The sequence below is a fragment of the Leopardus geoffroyi genome, chromosome B3 (assembly GCF_018350155.1).
Source record: "Leopardus geoffroyi isolate Oge1 chromosome B3, O.geoffroyi_Oge1_pat1.0, whole genome shotgun sequence".
Classification (NCBI taxonomy): domain Eukaryota; kingdom Metazoa; phylum Chordata; class Mammalia; order Carnivora; family Felidae; genus Leopardus; species Leopardus geoffroyi.
In genome coordinates, this window is record NC_059337.1 from 93,524,749 (window position 1) to 93,544,299 (window position 19,551).

The 19,551-nt window shown below is 35.2% G+C and overlaps 1 protein-coding gene across 7 annotated transcripts in view; it reads right to left on the reverse strand.

The window, feature by feature from the left end:
* Nucleotides 1–414: 414 nt before the first annotated feature.
* Nucleotides 415–19,551, reverse strand: part of KLHL28 (kelch like family member 28) — a 35,883-nt gene continuing 16,746 nt past the window's right edge. For 6 of the 7 annotated variants that reach the window (XM_045450866.1, XM_045450865.1, XM_045450864.1 and 3 more), the window contains 4 exons: nucleotides 17,111–18,009; nucleotides 8,388–8,831; nucleotides 6,252–6,460; nucleotides 415–4,983 (listed from right to left, as the gene is read on the reverse strand). In XM_045450866.1, the coding sequence (XP_045306822.1) occupies nucleotides 4,820–4,983; nucleotides 6,252–6,460; nucleotides 8,388–8,831; nucleotides 17,111–18,009 (1,716 nt within the window). In that variant the 3' untranslated portion in view covers nucleotides 415–4,819. Of the gene's footprint in view, nucleotides 4,984–6,251; nucleotides 6,461–8,387; nucleotides 8,832–17,110; nucleotides 18,010–18,641; nucleotides 18,724–19,551 lie in introns of all 7 variants that reach the window. The other variant, XM_045450867.1, reaches the window with a different exon arrangement.

Genomic DNA, 19,551 nt, shown 5'->3' on the forward strand with positions numbered 1-19,551 from the left:
GGGCTTAATCCCTTGTTTACAGAGCCTTCCCCGTAGGAGGACTGCTGGTTACCTGAGGCTGGCCATAAACGTAACAGAATCCTCTGCAATGTTGCCTTGTCTGCCTCAAGTAAACCCGTTACAAGGCAAGTTAAGGAATCTAAAAGGAGAGAAAGCTGGGACTGCATGGAACTTACAGACTGAACTCTTGTGCTGGCTTTACTAAAGAATGTTTCTTTAATAAGTGTCTGAACATGTGGCAGAATTTAGCACCACACACGTTTCCATTATAATCTCGTAATGAGGATGTAAAAGATTAGCTATCCCATACCCACCTCAACTTTTGTGGCCACTACCTGCCTACCAACAAGCATCTACAAGTTGAGAACGACAAAGTCAGCTTGGGTCAGTTCAAAACATTTGACGCATATGAAGTCATGTTTCTCAAATTTATTTTAAACATTTCACATTAAATGAAATTTAACCATAGTCATTACAGAGCATCACCACAACAGTACACACAAAGAACTTTTAAAATAAAAGACAAAAGAATACAGCTTTCAACAAGTTAAATGCCACTTTACCATGTAAACAAAAATAAAACCCTGATGCTAAAAAGATACATATTCAGAGGTAAGATACATTTACAAAAACATTTAAACATTAACATAATGCACAACTACATCACATTCTTTGCAAGAGAGTACAAATATTAGTACTCTACATCTACAAAATTTCAGAATCCTGTTAAAATCAAAACCATCTCTGGTTTATGATACAGCACAATTCATAAGGCAAAAATAGAGGCATTATCATCCAGTTCTTTAATTTCACTTGTATTTTAAGGCAAACTTGGAACTTTTTGCTTATTATTTTAAAATAAACGGGACTTACACATGATAAGTTGACAAAATTAATAATAAATTATCTCTAGTTAAATATGTATAATATAAAAGACATATGGATAACAATTTTTCTCTCTACAGAGATGTAAACTGGATTTTTATTGACTCCATATTCACACCAGTAAGAAAACTTGTAAACCTATAGTATTTGAAACAATGTATTTTTTACTCTTTTCAAATGTGTATCAACACTGAATTAATATACTGTAAGTGAAAATCCAATATGTATCCAGCCACAGAATAAATGTATCTAATTAAACCAGGTCTAATTAAAGTGCTGTTTTACAAAGGAAAGAAAAAAAAAAAGATTAAGAAGTAGAACTGGATGTTAACTTGACATGTGACATCTTCTAATTTCTTTATTTTCAGACTACAGAGGTTATAGAGGTTATCACAAGTTTATTGAACTTTTAAGCAGTATATTTATTGTAGAATCTGATTTTCCTGAAAATGAGCACTTAGGTGACAATACCAGAAATCCAACACCAAAACTGAAAACAAACACAGCATTATAGGTACATATACTTTTTCAATGTTAGCCAGAGCCTTGTAATATAGTAAATAATTTTTTTGCAGTTTCTACAATTTTGTTTTTCTAATAGAAAATATATTATCCAATTCCAGGAAGTTTAGAGTTCTATAAACATTAGGTTTTCTATAATTCTTTACATGTCAATAAAACCTAACTGGACACTAAAGGACACAAATGTTTATACATAAACTGGGTGTCTAATCACTTCTAGTGATATTGGTTATAAGGAATTAGATTCATACTTTACCATAATAGTTATTTGGGTACAGGTCTCCCTCACCATACTTCACTCATTGAGTGAAAAGACTGTATCTATTATTTATAATATTTCTAGCCCTGACAGAATCTGGCACAATACCACGTGCATCTATATAGTAGACCCTCCATAATTTGTCAAGCTAGCAAAATAATTTTTCAAAACCTAATGCCATTTTCCTACCATTTGATATCACTTTCTATAGTTTGATATTCATTCATATTTAAAACATTATTAGCAATAACCTATGGAAACATCCTTTGGGCTACATTAAAAATCACTTAAGTTCTATTACTATATTTAACAAAGATTAAATACCCAAACATTCCTACAAGATTAAGTCGTCATAATTATGGAAGGCAATTATCTTCCAGGTGATTAGATACTTTCTATTTCCATTGTCACCTTTTTTTTTCCCAAAATATTTCTGGGCAATCTTAAACAGCTTTCTTCCCATTGCCTGAGTATATAAAATTATGTCTAATATCATTTATAAGCAAACACTTTGATGAGTTTTGACATGAAAAACATGTGACTTTAAATTCACAATCTGTCAGCAAAGTATTCATGATGAAACTTCTCAGAAATCCATACGAGAAGGTCTACTGTAAAGTTATCAGTTGTCAGGTTACAATACCTCTGGTTGTTATGGATAGTACCGTAGGTTTGGTAAACCCAAAATTAGTTATTTCAAAAGTTTGGGGTTGTTTTCTTTCTTTTTACAGGTTTTTATAATTTTTTCTCTGGTATACAGTTTCTACTATTGCCCAAGATGTTTCACATTTAGTCTTTAGCAAGATAAAGTTTTGAGTTTTCCAAAACAATGATCAATATATGCCTTTGGTCTAATTTACCAAGTGATTCTATGTTTAATAACAATTTGATAGTGGGGATGACACATGAGTAAAACATTGTTAACATGTATAGTACAGATCTGTTTACAATTAAAATAAATTTCTATTGTCTTTCAAATTCCCTTATCTTCTGGGGATAGAAGATTAAAATAGTATAATAGAATGCATTTAATAATATAAACAGAAAAAAGATTGAGTTGAGAATTTAAAATTAAGTAAGTAATGAAATCTATTTTAAATTGCTTTTCCTTAAAGTCTAGGCCAATCACAATAGTGCACCTTGTTTCTATTCAATAGATTTATTCAAATCAATTAAAAAGTTATTGCTATATATCATTATGTTATTCAAACAAGCAACATAGAAAATACTCAGCCTGTCAATTTTATTAGTAACTTCTGTTGAGTTCTTAATTGTAAGAGACTAAAAAATCACTTGCAAGGTTTTATAATCTGTGCAAATATTCATAAAGCATACTACTTACATGATTAAAGGTGATTTTATGTAGTTTTGCACTATGTATTTAAATCTACACTGGCAGTTTATGGAAGAACAAGAAAAACTGCAAATTGCCAGGCAATAGTTTCCAAAAAATAACATATTTGCTAATGAATGAACCTATGTTTTATAATTACAAATGGCTTCTTAACAATAGTTTAGAATATTATGGCACTTAAGAATGCAGTATGAATTTTTTCTTAGAAAACAAATGTACACTGGTTTTGCAGAGACTATAAAGAGATAGCAGGCAGGTTAAAAAAAAAAAATCAAGGAAAAGAAAACAACACAACTACAGTACCAAAAATACAAGTACCGACATCCTAATAAAATGCAAAGTAATAGGTTCAAGACTGACAGGTATTTACTAAAACATGCTAAAACAAAATGAGCTAACCACTAATTTTAAATAAACTATCACTGGCTATAGCAAACAGTCTTGCTTGTTTCTTTAGTCAAAGTAGAACCAAATTTAGAACCATTACTCAAGTAAACATCGAGTTCCAGTTTTCCTCAGTAACTCTGTAAAATATTCAATTACCTAAGAAGTGTACAAAGTAATGCATAACTGCCTAGTGCTTCATATTTAATGCATATATTTGTTTTTAAGAAGGACATATAATATCTAGCACAAGAAGAAAGAAGATTAAAAAATGCATCTTTCTTTAAATCACTATTCAGGAACCATGAAAAGTATAACAGGCCATTTAGATGACTCTTGGATGTTAACATTAGCATAACTGCTAACACTTTTAATAAGCACAAATGAACCAAGCCAGTAAAAAAAAAAAAAAAAATGAAAAAATACTATCAAAACATACTATCATGCATATCTCATACTGAACATTCAAAAGAACATTATAGCCTTGTTATATATCCTACAGTTAGCACCATTTTTATATCTGAACACTTTGAAAAAGCAACCAAAGGTCTTAAAAAACTAAAATGATTATAAGGATATATGAAAAAAAATCAGTATGTACTTAGAATGTACTGAACATTTGTCAAATATTTACATCAACACTGGGAAGCCTGCTGTACTACGGAAATAACAAAAAAACTGAAACTGATATGCTTAACTCTTTCTATCCATGCTTAGTATAGCACAGGTGGGTAGCTAAATTCATCCAGCCTTAACCTGCCCATAGAAAGAAGGCATAAAGAGCAAATATCTGCCTTCTTAAAATGAGCCCCCAAATATCATGATAGTAAAAGCATTTGTTCTACAAACTTCTTATATCCCCATTCCTAAAGCCATTTAGTAGGAAGAGTATCCAGATGACTCACTATGGTATATAATTTACAACCCTTAACAGTACCCCCCTCAAAAAAGCAGCCCTTTATTTAAAATGTGAAGCATATGAATTAATATCCAACAGACAGTATCAGCGCTCTGTCTAGTCATTCAATACACTCCAACACTGAAGCATCTCTCATCCTAGGAAATCATGGTGCATATATTAAGTAAGAGGGAGAGCTAAATTTTTTTTTAAGCAGCAAGATTTTCTCCACATGTACACTTATGAACATAAAACGACTCTATCCCAGTATTAGGAGGGAAAAAGTGCACAATTAAATTGGCAAGTTCTTTTTTTTTTTTTTTAAATTATTGATTCACTATGTAATCAAGAGCAACCAAAGCTACTTTATCAGTTCAGAGTACCCAGGAGAACTTTGAGTCTTCATGCTATTTCAAGTTAATAAGAAAGTAATGTAGCTTTTGGATTTCAGAAAATTGGGCATCCTTTCATGCGGCACAAGGTTCATTACCACACTATTTCCACAAATCCACACTTGTCAAAGTGCAGTTAATCCAAAGTTGCAGCGACAGTATATCATGCCAGCTGAATCCAGCCACGTATCTGAAATAGGGTCATATTTCTGCACAGTATTCAGATAGGAAGACCCTGAGTGACCGCCGACTACATAAAGGTAGTTATCAATTACTGCAGCACCAACTCCTAGGAAAGGTGAGTAAAAAAGAGGGAAAAAAACATGTTAACCATGAAGCAGACTTCTCACTAAAAATAAATTTGTATTTTAATGTTTTCTTAAAATACATTCTAATAATCTATTATTAATTATACAAACAATATAGCCATATGTACTTACTGGAAAAAAATCCCTTAATATGAAAGCAAGAGTTCAAGTCTTCCTTCACTTCTCCTCCCTAATCCTATTCTCCCTCTCCTCTACCACAGAAAAATATGAAGAGTATATTATATGTCTTCCCATATGCTTTGTCAATTTATATGTATATATTTTTCAACAAAGCATTCATCTTTATCAGGTTTTTAAATGTCTTCAAATACTTGAAACATGTATTGAACTATATAACTTAGACTTTAAAAATTCTACCATATACACTGTTTTACACAGTTCTAAACAGAACATGGCTACCTAATGTTTTCTCACATTCTCATTATTTTATGGCTTTCCCTCTTATGCAAGGAAGCATTTGCATCAGCAACTTAAAACTTTCTCCTTAAAATAATATGATTTGAGTTTGGGTTCAAAGATAATTTCCTTCTTTTCCTCAAAGCTGTTTTTGTTTTCTCTGGGAACACTGAAATCCAACCTTTTCTAGATCTTCAAACTCCTTCAGTAGGTGAAAACATTTGAAAGCGAACATATAGACTGATGTACAATAAAAAAAAACAAAAACAAAACAATGCAAAGATTCTGGGTGTGTGTGTGTAACATAAAAAGATGACACTTGTGGGGCCTGGATGGCTAGTTGGTTAAGCGTCTGATTCTTGATTTTGGCTCAGGACATGATCTCACAGTTCATGAGACTGAGCCCTCCATGAGGCTCTGCGCTGACAGTGAGAGGCCTACCTGGGATTCTGTCTCTCCTTCTCTCTCTGCCCCTGCCCCACTCGCTTGTGCTCACTCTCTCTCAAAATAAATATTAAATAAACATTTTTAAAAAGATGACATTTGTTGTATGGACAGAGGAGTTTCTGTAAGATACATTCTATTCCCACCATTTCTAAAAATGTGTTCTCCCAACTATAAGAAATGATAATATGCACAATGGCATATTAAAATCACAGTTAAAGAAATCTATTTAATTTTGTTGAATCATTTGTCTCTCGAGTCGAGCACAGAAGGTTTTTTTTGGCTGGACAAGTAATACTCTTACTATTCCAAGGACCTATTATTATTCTAAGAACATCACTTCTATAAGAAATATTACCCTATATGTTTAGATATTAGTTATTATTACCTGTTCTGGGTTCTTTCATTGGTCTACACACAGTCCATTGATTTTGATGAGGGTCATATCTTTCAATGCTTGACAAATGTGAGACACCATTATGTCCACCCACCACAAAAATAAAGCCTAGCATGACACCCACACCAAAGTGAATCCTTTTATCTGCCATAGATGCAACCATCTCCCAGGAGTCCTTACTTGGATCATAACGCTCCACACTGTAAATATTCACAAAAGAAAGAATTAATTCACATATTCTTTGTGCCACTCTTCCTACCAAAACAAAATTAAAACCTACCATAGTTTTAAAAGTGCAAAAAGTCAAATAAAACAAGAATAGTTTGTCCTAAATGTTTACTTTTTGCTGATAAAATTGCAGGGATAAAAGCTTACCTTGTGAACTGAGAGGAAAAATAACAGTACGTTATTCCCTTATATCATACAAGCATCAAGATGTATTAAGGACATGGAGCTTTTGGAGTTAGAAAACCTTGGTTCAAGTACTAATGCTGTCTACTTAGGGTTAAATGAACTGAAGCTCTAACACTCTGGGTACGTGTAATCCTGGATAAGCCATTTCCTCTCACCTGCAAAAATGGGGATAATCTAACCTCAAAGGATTCATGTAAGAATAAAGTCAAATGCATATGTATGTTCTGAAAAGACTCTGAACATCCCAAATTATATATGTTTTCTAAGGACACTAAGGATCTTTCAAAGAGCTAAGGAAAAGGGAAGATGAAAAAAAAAAGGAAAGGAGAGGAATTTTTTGTCTTATAGAATTCATGGTTTACTGTAAACATTGCAGTAACCTCAGAGTGATTTAGGAGAATTTAGGGATTTAAGTAAAGTCTGCATTCCAGATAACACCTGGCATTTCCAAGCTGCATTATGGATATCCAAAGCAAATCAGAATTTCCAAAACAAGCTTCCTAGAAAATCCCAGAAGGCCTCTAAATCTGTGATTTGCCCTGAAGGGCACAAAGGCAGGCTTGTTGAGCTCCTTCTGGTCCTAACCTAACTTCTCAAGAAAGCCTGAAGCATTTGAGAGTCGGTAGCCTAATTCTGGAGTTCAGAACAGAGACCAGACTGTAGACTGACTAGAATATAGACTAAACTATAAATATTTCTGAAAGAACACCAGAATAAAAGCCATTAGAGCACAATTACTGGACAAGAAGAGTTGATAAACTTAACAACTTAAACTTGAAGATCATTACCTCCCAATAGAATACTCAACCATTTATCTTATAAATTTCTGCCAGCACATTTTCAAAGATTAAAATGCATGTCTGTGCCCCAAAGACTTTTCCTTCAAATAAAGGCGCAATAAAATGGAAGAATACTTTAGCTTACAAAGAAATAAAAATTTATAGATGAAATGCTGTTGTGCCCCTACTTACGCAGTTAACAAACCACAACATACTCTTTCATCAAATGCTCACAATCAATAAAACATACACCACTCTAGTTACTATCAGAGATAAAATCTCTAGAACATCAATTTTCAACAACAGTTCAGAATTATGATTAATTTTCCATATAAGCAGTCACTTTATGCTTTTATTTTTCTTGTATATTTTTCTCCTTTATTCAGAGAATACTACAAAATACAGAAATTGCAAATTCGGACTCCAGCAGAACTCAGGTACATAATGATACACACATGATTATAGAGTAAGAATCCAAAAAGGAATATTTAAATAAGGCTTTATATATGTTTATGAGGCACTATAATATATAAGCATATAGAAATTACATTTTTCACTTTTTATTCTGTTAAGCAATGCAATAACAGACCATTTATACACACACATGCATATTTATATATATTCAGCACTCAAAATCTAAAGTTGTCCAACTTCATCTTATTTTCAGATCTCTGAATTTTAAAATCTAGCCGAATTATATTAAATGAATGAATGTAAATTCTTATAAGAGGGATTTCTTAGGTCTATATTAAATCATCATGTAAAACAATTACAATTATACTAGTGGAGCAGATTAAATTTCCCAAATGCCTAACAATATTACTTTGAAAATTAAAAAGGAAGTTCATTCATATATACAAGTTGTGTATGAATCATTATTAACGATACTTAAAAAAAAATCTACAAGCATATACAACTTCATTAGGTTAAATACCTGTTCATGTGGGCAGGACCATACCCACCAATGGCATATATCATTCCATCCAACACAGCTGCAGCAAAACAACTTCTTGTTGTAGTCATTGGTGCCACATGTTGCCATTTTCTTAATTTAGGAATATACTTCTCTACAGATTGTAAGTAAGATTGTCCATCATAACCACCTAATGCATAAAGTTCTCCTGCAAGTACTACTACTCCAAGGGTACTTCGGCTCTCATTCATTCTCTCAAGAGAAGTCCAGGTATTTGTATCAGGATTCCAGCATTCTACTGAATTTTCATGTTTTCTGATAGTGATGCCAGGACGCACATTAGTTTCAATACCACCTATAACATACACTTTTTGGTCTAAAACACATATTCCAAATTCATAGCGAGGAATGTTTAGGGGTGCCAAACCAATCCAAGAGTCATTCTGAGGAAAGTACATCTCCACACTAAAGAATAAGCAGAAAAAATTAAATTTTAAAAATCAAAATGGCTCAAAAACAAAAATGTTTAAACTCTTAAATAATCAGGGACGTGCAAATTAAAACAAACCATGACACACTTTCCAGACTGGACAAAATTTAAAGTCAGATAATAGTAACTGTTGGCAAGAATGTGAGCAAGAAATGCATACTCTGTTGGTTAGCATGTAAACAGGTTAAACTATGTTGGAAAACAATACTACCGGGTAAAATTGAAGATACACAAATGCTCTGACTCAGCAATTTCATTCATATGGATCTACGCTACTGAATGCCTGTTATAGCCAGTTTTGCACCAGGACATATGTACAAAAATGTTTACAGCAGCACAGCACAATCATCCATCAAAAGGAGAATGGATAATTAAGATGTGGTATATCCACCCTATGACTGAATAACTCCACTCCTAGATATATACCCAAGAGAAATACACACATGTATATATATGACGTTCATAGCAGCGTAACAGTCAACAAATGGAAACAATTCAAATGTTCATCAACCATAAAACAGATAAATTGTGGCATATCAGAGAATACAACAATGAAAATAAATTATAGGTATGTGTAACAGGAATGAATCTTACATATATAATGTCATGGGAAAGAAGTCCAATTCAAAAGGATACATTCTGTATAGTTTCATTTATAACAAGTTCAAAAACATTTCTAATTTCTGGATTAGAAATGAGGATAGTGGTTACCTTTAGGGAGGGCAAACTCCAGGGTGGTTTCTGGTGTCGATCATATTCTTTCTTGAACTGGTTTGTGACATTCACTTTGTGATAGCTCAGTGAGCTGTTTGCTAGGGATCTGTGCACTTTTCTGTATGTATGTAACACTTTACCTAATTTTTATATTTAACATGTTCATTTTAGAAAGAAAATATATTATATCCATATACTGTAATACCATACACCAATGAAACTAAGTGAACTACTGCTTCATGCAATCTCACAGGTGAATTTCATAAATTTACTATTTAGTGAGAAAACACATCCCTGAAGAATATATATGCTGCATTTAGATAAAAACATGTAAAACCTAATGCTATATTGGGGCACATAAATATGTGATGAAAATTACAATGCAAGGCAAGGAAATAATATACAGAAAATTCAAAATAGTGGTTATTTCTAGGGGAAGAAAGGAGATGCACCAAGGAGGGACAGAAGGGACACAAGGGAATTTAAAGGTATTGTTAACAGTTATTTCTTAAGCTGGCTGATAGGTACTTGGGTTTTTATTCTTTATATCCTGCATGCTTATTATATATGGCCTCTTGCAAGTATACACATTTCATTTCAATGCCTCCAAACTCAATAGTGCAATGGCATAAAAATATGTTTTCTATTCAGTATGACCAAAGAACATTCATTCATTCAACAGTCACTGAATGCCTATATACAGTTTTGTTATATTCCTTGTTTTAAAAATATGAACTTGAAAAAAATAAATAAATAAATAAACGTTAAAAAAAAATAAATAAAAATATGAACTTGTTCCAATGAGAATGATACATCAGGGAATTATGTGACCTTAATGAGAGAAGTTTCAGTGGGGCGGTGTGGACAAGTCTTGACTGGAGTGGTTCAAGAGAGAATGGGAGGTGAAGTGAAAACAGTGGATATCAACAACTTTTCTAAGGATTTTACTATAAAGAATAAAACAGACACGAAGCGGTTACAAGGACGAGCAGAGAAAGACCATGGAATTCAGGGAAGATTGATTTAATCTGGGAACTTAAACCAAAGCACGTCTGCATGCTGATGGCAATGATGCAGTACAACGGGAGAAGGCGAAGTAAGAGAGATGGGATACATGCAAGAGCAGAGTCCTTGTGTAGAGGAGAGGAACGGAAGCTAGTAAGTAGAGAAATGGAGGCAATGGTCTTAGAAGTAACTTGGTGGATCTGGCGATCGGAAAATGAGGTAGTTCTCTTCTGATTGCTTCTATCTTCTCAGTAGAGTAAGAGATGAAGTCATCAGCTGAGAGTTGGAAGGTGAGGGTTGGGGGGTTTGGATGTTTTCATGCAGAGAAGAGAAGGTATAAAACAGTCCTCGAAGGAAGTGAAAGACTAAACTGGTTAGGGAAAGTAAAGGGGTTGCTGAGAGTGCTAAGGGCCCCAAGTGACACAACTTAACATGGGTATTATGTGTGCTTCACTGCTCAGGTGCAGCCAGGGCATAAGTAGACAACTAATTTTAACTAGATGAGTATGATGGAAGGAAAGAAGGGCAAGGGAGCCATGAGTGTATTCAAAGGGATGATGACAGTGATGTTCCTGGAACCTAAGCTGGGTAAGGAGTGAAGTTGAGGACACTTAGTGATTGGTGAGCAATAAAGTTTTCTGATTATAGGGCCAAAGGATAAAAGTCTTGAGGTGACAAAAAGTAATTGCAGTATAGATGTACTGAAATAAATAAGCTGGCAAGAAATAAGCTGGCAAGAAATAAATAGGCTGGCTAGCCAGAGACTGGAATGTGTGAAACCAAGATTTTGAAAGTTTGAAGTCACTGGTAATGACAAAGTTGAAAGTATAATCATGAGAATAGGTGCCCAAGGTAAGGCAGAAAAGACTGTTAGAAGTGAGATCAAGGACAGAGGCAAAGTTGTTGAATAACTGTGGATCATACTACGGGGATGATGAAATCAACAAGAATGTAAGCCAGCTATAAAAATCTTTACTAAATGTAGTTACTAAAGGGACAGCAGATGTTGACAATAAGAAGGGATATCGAATGATATCACCCAATGGCAAACACTTGGAATGAGTTGAGATTTTTGAGAGAAGGGAAATGAAAAAAAATTGGATATGAGGAACAAAGAAAACACTTACTCAACCTTTAGGACCTGCGATACATGAGGTATGGGAAAACAAAACGGTTTTGAGAGGGCTCTGGCAAAAACAGTATCCGTAAGCATCAGTCATATTTCAGAGTAAGAAGTTAAAAATAAAGATTTTTCTTATGATTGGATATAAATTCTATAGGACATGGCAGACAGCTCTGAGGAGTCAAAAAAAAGAGGGCTGGGCAATAAAGTTAAATTAGATGATATACAGAACCTACAATAACGGTGCAATAAAAATTCTATTTGGGTTATGTGCCAGGTTCCTAGCAGAGAGCTCCTTAACTTAATTTCCTGAGTGATAAGAATATCTTTTGTTTTTTATAATGAGCCCCTTTCAACCACACTTGAGTTTATGCTACTGAGGTGACTATAAGTGGCCACCTAGATAGCTTCAGCATGGGAGCCGTAGCCAGAGGTACCAACCATGTAATTAACAGTCTGGAGGTTGAGCTCAATCACCAATGGCCAATGATTTAATCAATCATACCCTTATAACAAAATCTCTATTACATTCCCTAAACAATGGGGTTTAGAGAGCTTCCAGGCTGGTGAGTACATTGAAATGCTGGGGGGAAAGGGGGAGGGGGTGGGGGTGGTGGAAAAGGTGGTGGCATGCCCAAAGAGGGCATGGAAGTGCTGTTCTTCTCTTCGCCACACCTTGCTCAATGTCTCTCTTCCATTTGGTTGTTCCTCAGTTGTATCCTTTGTAATAAGCTGGAAATAGTAAGTAAGTACTTTCCGGAGTCCTCTGAGTCATTCTAACAGATTATCAAACTCGAGGGGGGTGTTGTGGGAACCCCTGAATTTTCAGTCCTCCATACAGAATTGTGGGTAGCCTGGGCATCCCCTTTTGTGGCTAGCATCTTAAGTGGGAACAGTCTTCTGAAACTATGCCTTTAAGCAGTGGGGTCTGGGCTGACTCTGGATAGTGTCAGAATGGAATTACTGGACCCACAGTTAGTGTTGGAGAACTGGTGTAAGAAAAAAACCTCTCAATGATAATAAGAGTTCAGCTTTGATGATGGATTTTCAGAGATGATTTTTCTAGGTAAACAGAGATACAAGATATAAAGGCATTAATTCTTATAATCTTTGAGGACAAATGAATAATTAGTTGTAATGAGAGCTTCTTTGTTGGAATTTGACCCGTAACTTAGAGCACTGAGGTGAGTGATGTCATGAGTGGTTTGGCTAAAAGTCCATTTAACATTTAATGTATTTGCATAATTAGTCAAAAACACTTTTAATGTACTGCCATCCTTATGACACCCTGTGTAAATAGAAACAACACTGTTCTCAGAGCTTCCTTAGAACTTCCTTAAGCTACCTACCCAGTCTCCACTTCCCTCTTTTGCAGACCTCCTTCCTTTACTAGTTAAAGGGAAAAACAGGCTACTAGATAGTATCTATCTTAAACCCCTTCTCCTTCTCCCACCCCTCCCCACTCCAGCAAACTTATCCTCATTTCTGGTCTTGGAACATAAAGGAGTTTCTCTTTCTTATATTTAAAACCTACCTTTGCTTTTGGTACCAACCCCTTCCTATTTCCTTTAAACTCTTGCTCCATCAGTGACCATTCCTCTGTCCTGTACCTTTACCTTACCCCTCTTTACTGGCAACTGACAGAAACATACTCATGTCTCTCTCTTCCAGAACAAAATAAACAAAAACTTCTCCTGACTCTATCATTGTGCTTGCCTTACCTCTCTCAACTCAGCCAAGATTGTTAAGTCTTCACAGTTTATTTCCTTATTTTTTATACACAGCTCAATCTGCTATAATGTAGCATTTCGACAATTATGCTGAAATCAATCCACCAAAAGTCACAAATGTTCCCCATATAGTCAAGTCTAAGAGCCACTTTTCTATCTTTATCTTTCTGGAACTTTCTTTAGCATTTTACATTTTTAGTCACATTTCTTCCTTCTTGATACATTTAAATTGCTTGGATTACATGATACTATCCTCTCTTTTTTTCCCCTCATTTTTAAATTTTTTTTAAGGCTGTTAAGGCTGACTTTATTTTTTTTTAAATTCAAGTTAGTCAACATACAGTGTATTCTTGGCCTCAGGAGTAGAACCCAGTGAATCATCCCTTAAGTAGGACACCCAGTGCTCATCCCAAAATGTACCCTCCTAATGCCCATCACCCAACCACCCCATCGCCCCACCGACTTCGCCTTCAGCAACCCCTAGTTTGTTTTCTGTATTTAAGAGTTTCTTATGGTTTGTCTCCCTGTTTTTATCTTATTAAAAAAAAAAATAATGACTATTCTCTCGATTCTCTGACCTCTAAGACTGTTCCTGTTGCCCTCATCTTGATTAGTGTTCCCCAGAGGTTCATTTATGAACCAATCTTTTTTCCTTTCTCTATGTTTTTAATGGGCAGAAAGAAGGAACATTTAAGCTAGTCCAGAAGACTTCATGGTTTTAATTTATACCTCTAAGTGTTACTACATGCCAATAACTTAACCATTTCCAGTTCTGATCTCTTTGTTGAGCTTTGCAATGATGTCCAGCTAGTGGGACATCTTTCACTTGGATATTTAATAGGCACTCTGATCTCAGTGCCTATTAGTTTCCCCTCTAAAATGGCTCCTCTTCCTATATTCTCTCTCTTGGTATATATTTATCTAATATCTAACCAAGAAATCAAACTCCTCTTGGCCATCCCCTCATATCCATTCAACTAAATCTTGTCAGTCTGCTCTCTTAAAACATTTTTTAATTAATGCCCCCTTCTCCAACTTTGCTACTTCTACCCTAATTGAGGACCTCATAATCTCTTGTCTACACTTTTATAATATCCTCTTTCCTAATCACTCAGATACAAATCCTGGCCTCTCAATCTTTCGTCATAATGCAGTCAAAATGATCTAATATATGAATCTGATCACTGCACTACCCTTCTTAGTTTTTTGACCCACTTAAGAAAAATCTCTTCATCATGGCACATAATACATTCTTTACTTGGTCCATACTGACCACTGTCTATCACTTGCTGGTTAGACCTTTGAACTTTATTTTATTTTTAATGTTTTTTTTTCTTTTCTTTTTTAAGATTTTATTTTTAAGTAATCTCTACATCCAACATGGGGCTCAGACTTACAACCCCAAAGTCAACAGCTGCATGTTCCACTAACTGAGCCAGTCAAGTACCCCTGATCTTCAAACTTTATATTCTGGAATACCAAACAGCTTTTTTTTTTTTTTTTTAATATTTTAATTAATTGTTTATTTTTATTTGAAAGAGAGAGAGGGAGAGAGCAGGGAAGAGGGGCAGAGAGAGACACAGAGAGAGAGAATCCCAAGCAGGCTCTATGCTCAGTGTGGAGCCTGATGTGGGGCTTGATCCCTCAACCCTGGGACCATGACCTGAGCCAAAATCAAGAATAAGACACTCAACTGAGTCACCCAAGGGCTCCCTCCAAACAGCTTTCACTTTTCTGCACACCCTATACTGTCATTCCATTGCACTGTGTCTTTGTGTACTTCCTGTGATGCCCCTGCTGTCTTTTGCTTGGGTCTTGCTTAGCCTTCAACACAACTTGGACGTTAACTTCTCCACAATATCTTCCCTAAATCCTCCAAGTGGGATAAATGCCTTTCCTTAACATTTCCATGGGATTATTTTAAACACTGCATTAACACTACATATTACAATTACCTATTTAAATATTTGTCAAATAAATAAATATTTGTCTCCTTAACTAAATTATAAATCTGTTAAAGATCCATTACCCAGCATAGTGTATCTGATGCACCGTGTCTACACTATTTTTGCAGAAATATATTGAATAATTACTTAGATTGATTCCACTGTTTCCATAGTTATAAATCATACTGCAATAATACTAGCTTAGGGCAAATGACATTAAAATTTTTTTTTGACAGATTGTATGATGAAAGATTACTGGGTCTAAACACATCAACAGTTCTTATAACTCTTCAAAAATTTGTGTCTATTTTTTAAGTTTATTTTGAGAGAGAGAGAGAAAAGGAGAGGGGGAGAAAGAGAGAGAGACATAGAGAGAGACTGAGTGGCGAAAGGGCAGAGAGAGAGAGGGAGAGAGAAAGGATCCCAAGCAGGCTCCATGCTCAAACTCACGAGCCGTGAGATCATGACCTGAGTCGAAACCAAGAGTCGGAAGCTTAACCAGCTGCACCCTTATGTCTATTATTTTTAATATTTGAGAGACCAAGAGGCAACTGGTCAAGAATTTTTACCAGGTAAATTCACACTTGGAATTTTCTGTCATGACATTTAACTAATATGGTTTACTTTATGCCAATAATTAATGCCTTTAACAATAAGAGTAATTTTTAGTCACTATAACTAATGTTCTACCTACAGCCCAATCTCTATGATACTAGCTTTAGACTATGCAATTAACTTAATTTTAGACAATTAAAATGCACAGTAAGACTTTTTAAAAGATACAGATATATCAGTTGACACCGCTAAAACATCAAGTTTCCTATCACTGGACAGGAAAAAAAGCAATCTAGCAAATTTTTGAAAATGGCCAGAAAGAAATCCATATTATCAAACACGAAAGTTTTCATGAAGCATTCCCATTCAAGGGTAATGCAAAGGTAACATCCTGCTATATTTTCAATATATAAAGGTTACTTGTATAATGCTCCAAATCAGAGGACTTTTGTAAATAAAGGTTTGTTGGAAACCCAGTCACCTCATTTGTTTATGCACTGTCTATGGCTGCATTCACTACAATGGCAGAGCTGAGTAGTTACGACAGACACCATATGGCTGCAAAGTCTAAAATATTTACTATTTGGCTCTTTATAAAAAAAAAAGTCTGACAACTCCTACTGTAAGTTATTAGAAAAGAAAACACTCTTTACTTCTGTCATTAAAAAATATTCACACCAAAGAAAATAAATATGGAAGCCTATGATTTGTATTGGTATCCTTTTTCTTACTTCTTTGGTGGTTCTTCTAATTAATGGTATTCATTCAAACCCACTATAGTCCCCAGTCTGCCCTCATCAAAAATTCCTAGCTCTCCTCTTCAGCATCTTCTGTTATAGTTAGTAATAATAAATCCCTGCTGACCTGGTCAAATAATAACGTAAAAAGTTTCACAAAATTAAAAGAAAAAAAAAAAGACATAAAATGGTAGAAAAGTAACCAAAATGGATAAAGTTTGTGGAGAGAGGGCTTGGGGGGAGGTTGTTAATAACTGGGAGTGTTGAAGAGAATGGATGACAATGTGATTGAAACAATCAGGAAAGTGTTTTAGGAAGAATGGAAGAAATAAAAAGAAGCAAAGAAAGCAAACAGTAAAATCAAACTTTTAAAAAATATAGAACATTAGCATACTTAGCATAAAATCTTTTAGTATCAATCATTTAAGAAAGCTTTCTATTTACCTGTCCAAACAGGCAAATAGTCCAGATTTTCCTCCTACTGCACAAAGTACTTTGGGAGCACAGCGAGGTCGTGTCATCAGGACTGTCTGATGAGAAAGTCTATGTTCAGGCATAAAGTGGTACTTTAGGGCTTCATTCAAAAGATGTTTACAAGTGCGATCATCACGAATAAGATGATTTGCTTCATATAGTCTAGTAAGAAACTTAACACTCAGCAATGGTAATCTCACACTGTTAAGTAGCTGTGCTAAGTATTTCTGACGTTCTTGTACGTCATACTTGATCCAAGACTCAAGTGCGTAAAAAACAGTCTCTTCAGTAGCTACGTTCAAACAGTCATTGGAAACAATTTCATCCAAATCAGCATGTGTAAGTTCAAAAAACTCTTCAGTCTGGCAAACGGCTTCAAAATTCTGGCATATGTATTTAGTAGCTGCCAAATAAAGGTCATGACAACCATATGTCTCTGCAAAACGAGAAATTCCAATACAATTACCAGGATCAAGCTGGCTTTCAAGAAATGCACAACATTCTTTTAGGACAAGCTTTATCTGGAGTAGGTTTGCCGCTGGAAGGAGAGATTCAACTGTGTCCTGCGAAATAAAAACAGTCCCGGTATAGGCATACTCCACAATGGCCTGGAGAGCAGTTTCATCAATGCACTGAAACTCAACCTCACTGTTCTCTTTTTCAGAAAGGTTTCCAGTGAACATAGCTTTGAAATATGGGCTGATGCTGGCAAGTACCACTTTGTGAGCATGGATTTTAACATCACCTACTCGAAGAACGATGTCACAGAGTTCGTGATGTTGACGAAGAAGATTCAAGCCCTGCAGAAGTTGTTCAGAATGTAAGTGGGTTAAGTTAGCAAGCATGTAGGTCGGGGATGTGTGGTCCATCTACGGAAAAACAAAAAGCATGAACAGTTATTTCAAAATGATCTTGCTAATATGATTGATTCCTTTTTCAAATAGTATAAAATTAGCAAAATTTGTTTACTGGTCTGTTTGTTGGTTTTTTAATACTTTATATTAAATACTAGACAGAAGCTTTTAGAGGTAGAAGGGATATTACCAATCATATAGTTCAACTTCTATATCATAAATATTAGGAAACAGAGGCCCAAAGGTTATGTGTGTGATATGTCCCAAACCGCAAAGGTCTCTTGACAATGGACTTTTGGACTACAACTCTGCCAACTCTTCTGTTTCCTTTCATTAAATTCAAGTCTGAGTTACCACTGAGACAAATTACAAATGTGAAAATGCTTAAAGAAAAATGAGTTCTGAAACAATGCTAGTAGGTTTTTGGCTATTTTATCAGGAATAATATCAATGCCTACCAATCTAATCAACAGATGCTTTAGTTGGAAAGAAATTCCATGTTAACACACATTTTAGTCAACAATTCAATAATTACTTTGATAAAGGGTGCTGAATTTAACAAAGGTATTACTATCAACCAATTGAATGACAATAAAAATTAATGTGAGTACAATTTGATGCTCTATAGTGAAGGCAATTAGGCTCACCTACTCATCTACACCATATCTACTCAACTCTTCACCATAATTTTAGATCATATTCAATCAATCTTCTTGCCACTTTGTATGTCTGGAATATGAACAATAAAAAACAGGAAAAAAGAGACAGAGGAGAATAAAAGAAGAAAAAGAAGCAATAGGGATTACGGTAAATTGAATAATGGCTCCCAAAAAGATATCCACATCCTAATCCCTGGAATCTTTGAATGGTACTATCTGGCAAAAACAACAACAACACTGCAGTTATAATTAAGGATTTTGAGATGGGGATACTGGATTATCCAGGTGGGCCCTAAATGCAACTTGTAAGAAGACTGTAGATTTGACACAGAAAGAAGAAAAGAAGGTAATATGACCACGAAGGCAGGGACTGGAATGAGGCAGCCACAAACCAAGTAATAACTGGTAGCCCCCAGAGGCTGGAAGAGGAAAGGAACATATTCTTTCCCTAGAACTTCCAGAGGGAGCATGGCCCTGCCAACACTTTAATTTCAGCACAGTGATAACTAATTTCGGACTGTGGAAGAATAAATTTCTGTTGTTTCTTTAAAAGGTTTATTGGGGCGCCTGGGTGGTGCAGTCGGTTAAGCGTCCGACTTCAGCCAGGTCACAATCTCGCGGTCCGTGAGTTCGAGCCCCGCGTCAGGCTCTGGGCTGATGGCTCAGAGCCTGGAGCCTGTTTCCGATTCTGTGTCTCCCTCTCTCTCTGCCCCTCCCCCGTTCATGCTCTGTCTCTCTCTGTCCCAAAAATAAATAAACGTTGAAAAAAAAAAAAAAAAAGGTTTATTATTTTAAGAGCGAGAGAAAGAGAGTGCGAGCAGGGGAGGGGCAGAGAGGGGGTAGGGGGAGAGAGAATTCCAATCAGGCTCCATGCTCTCAGAGCCTGATGAGGAGCTTG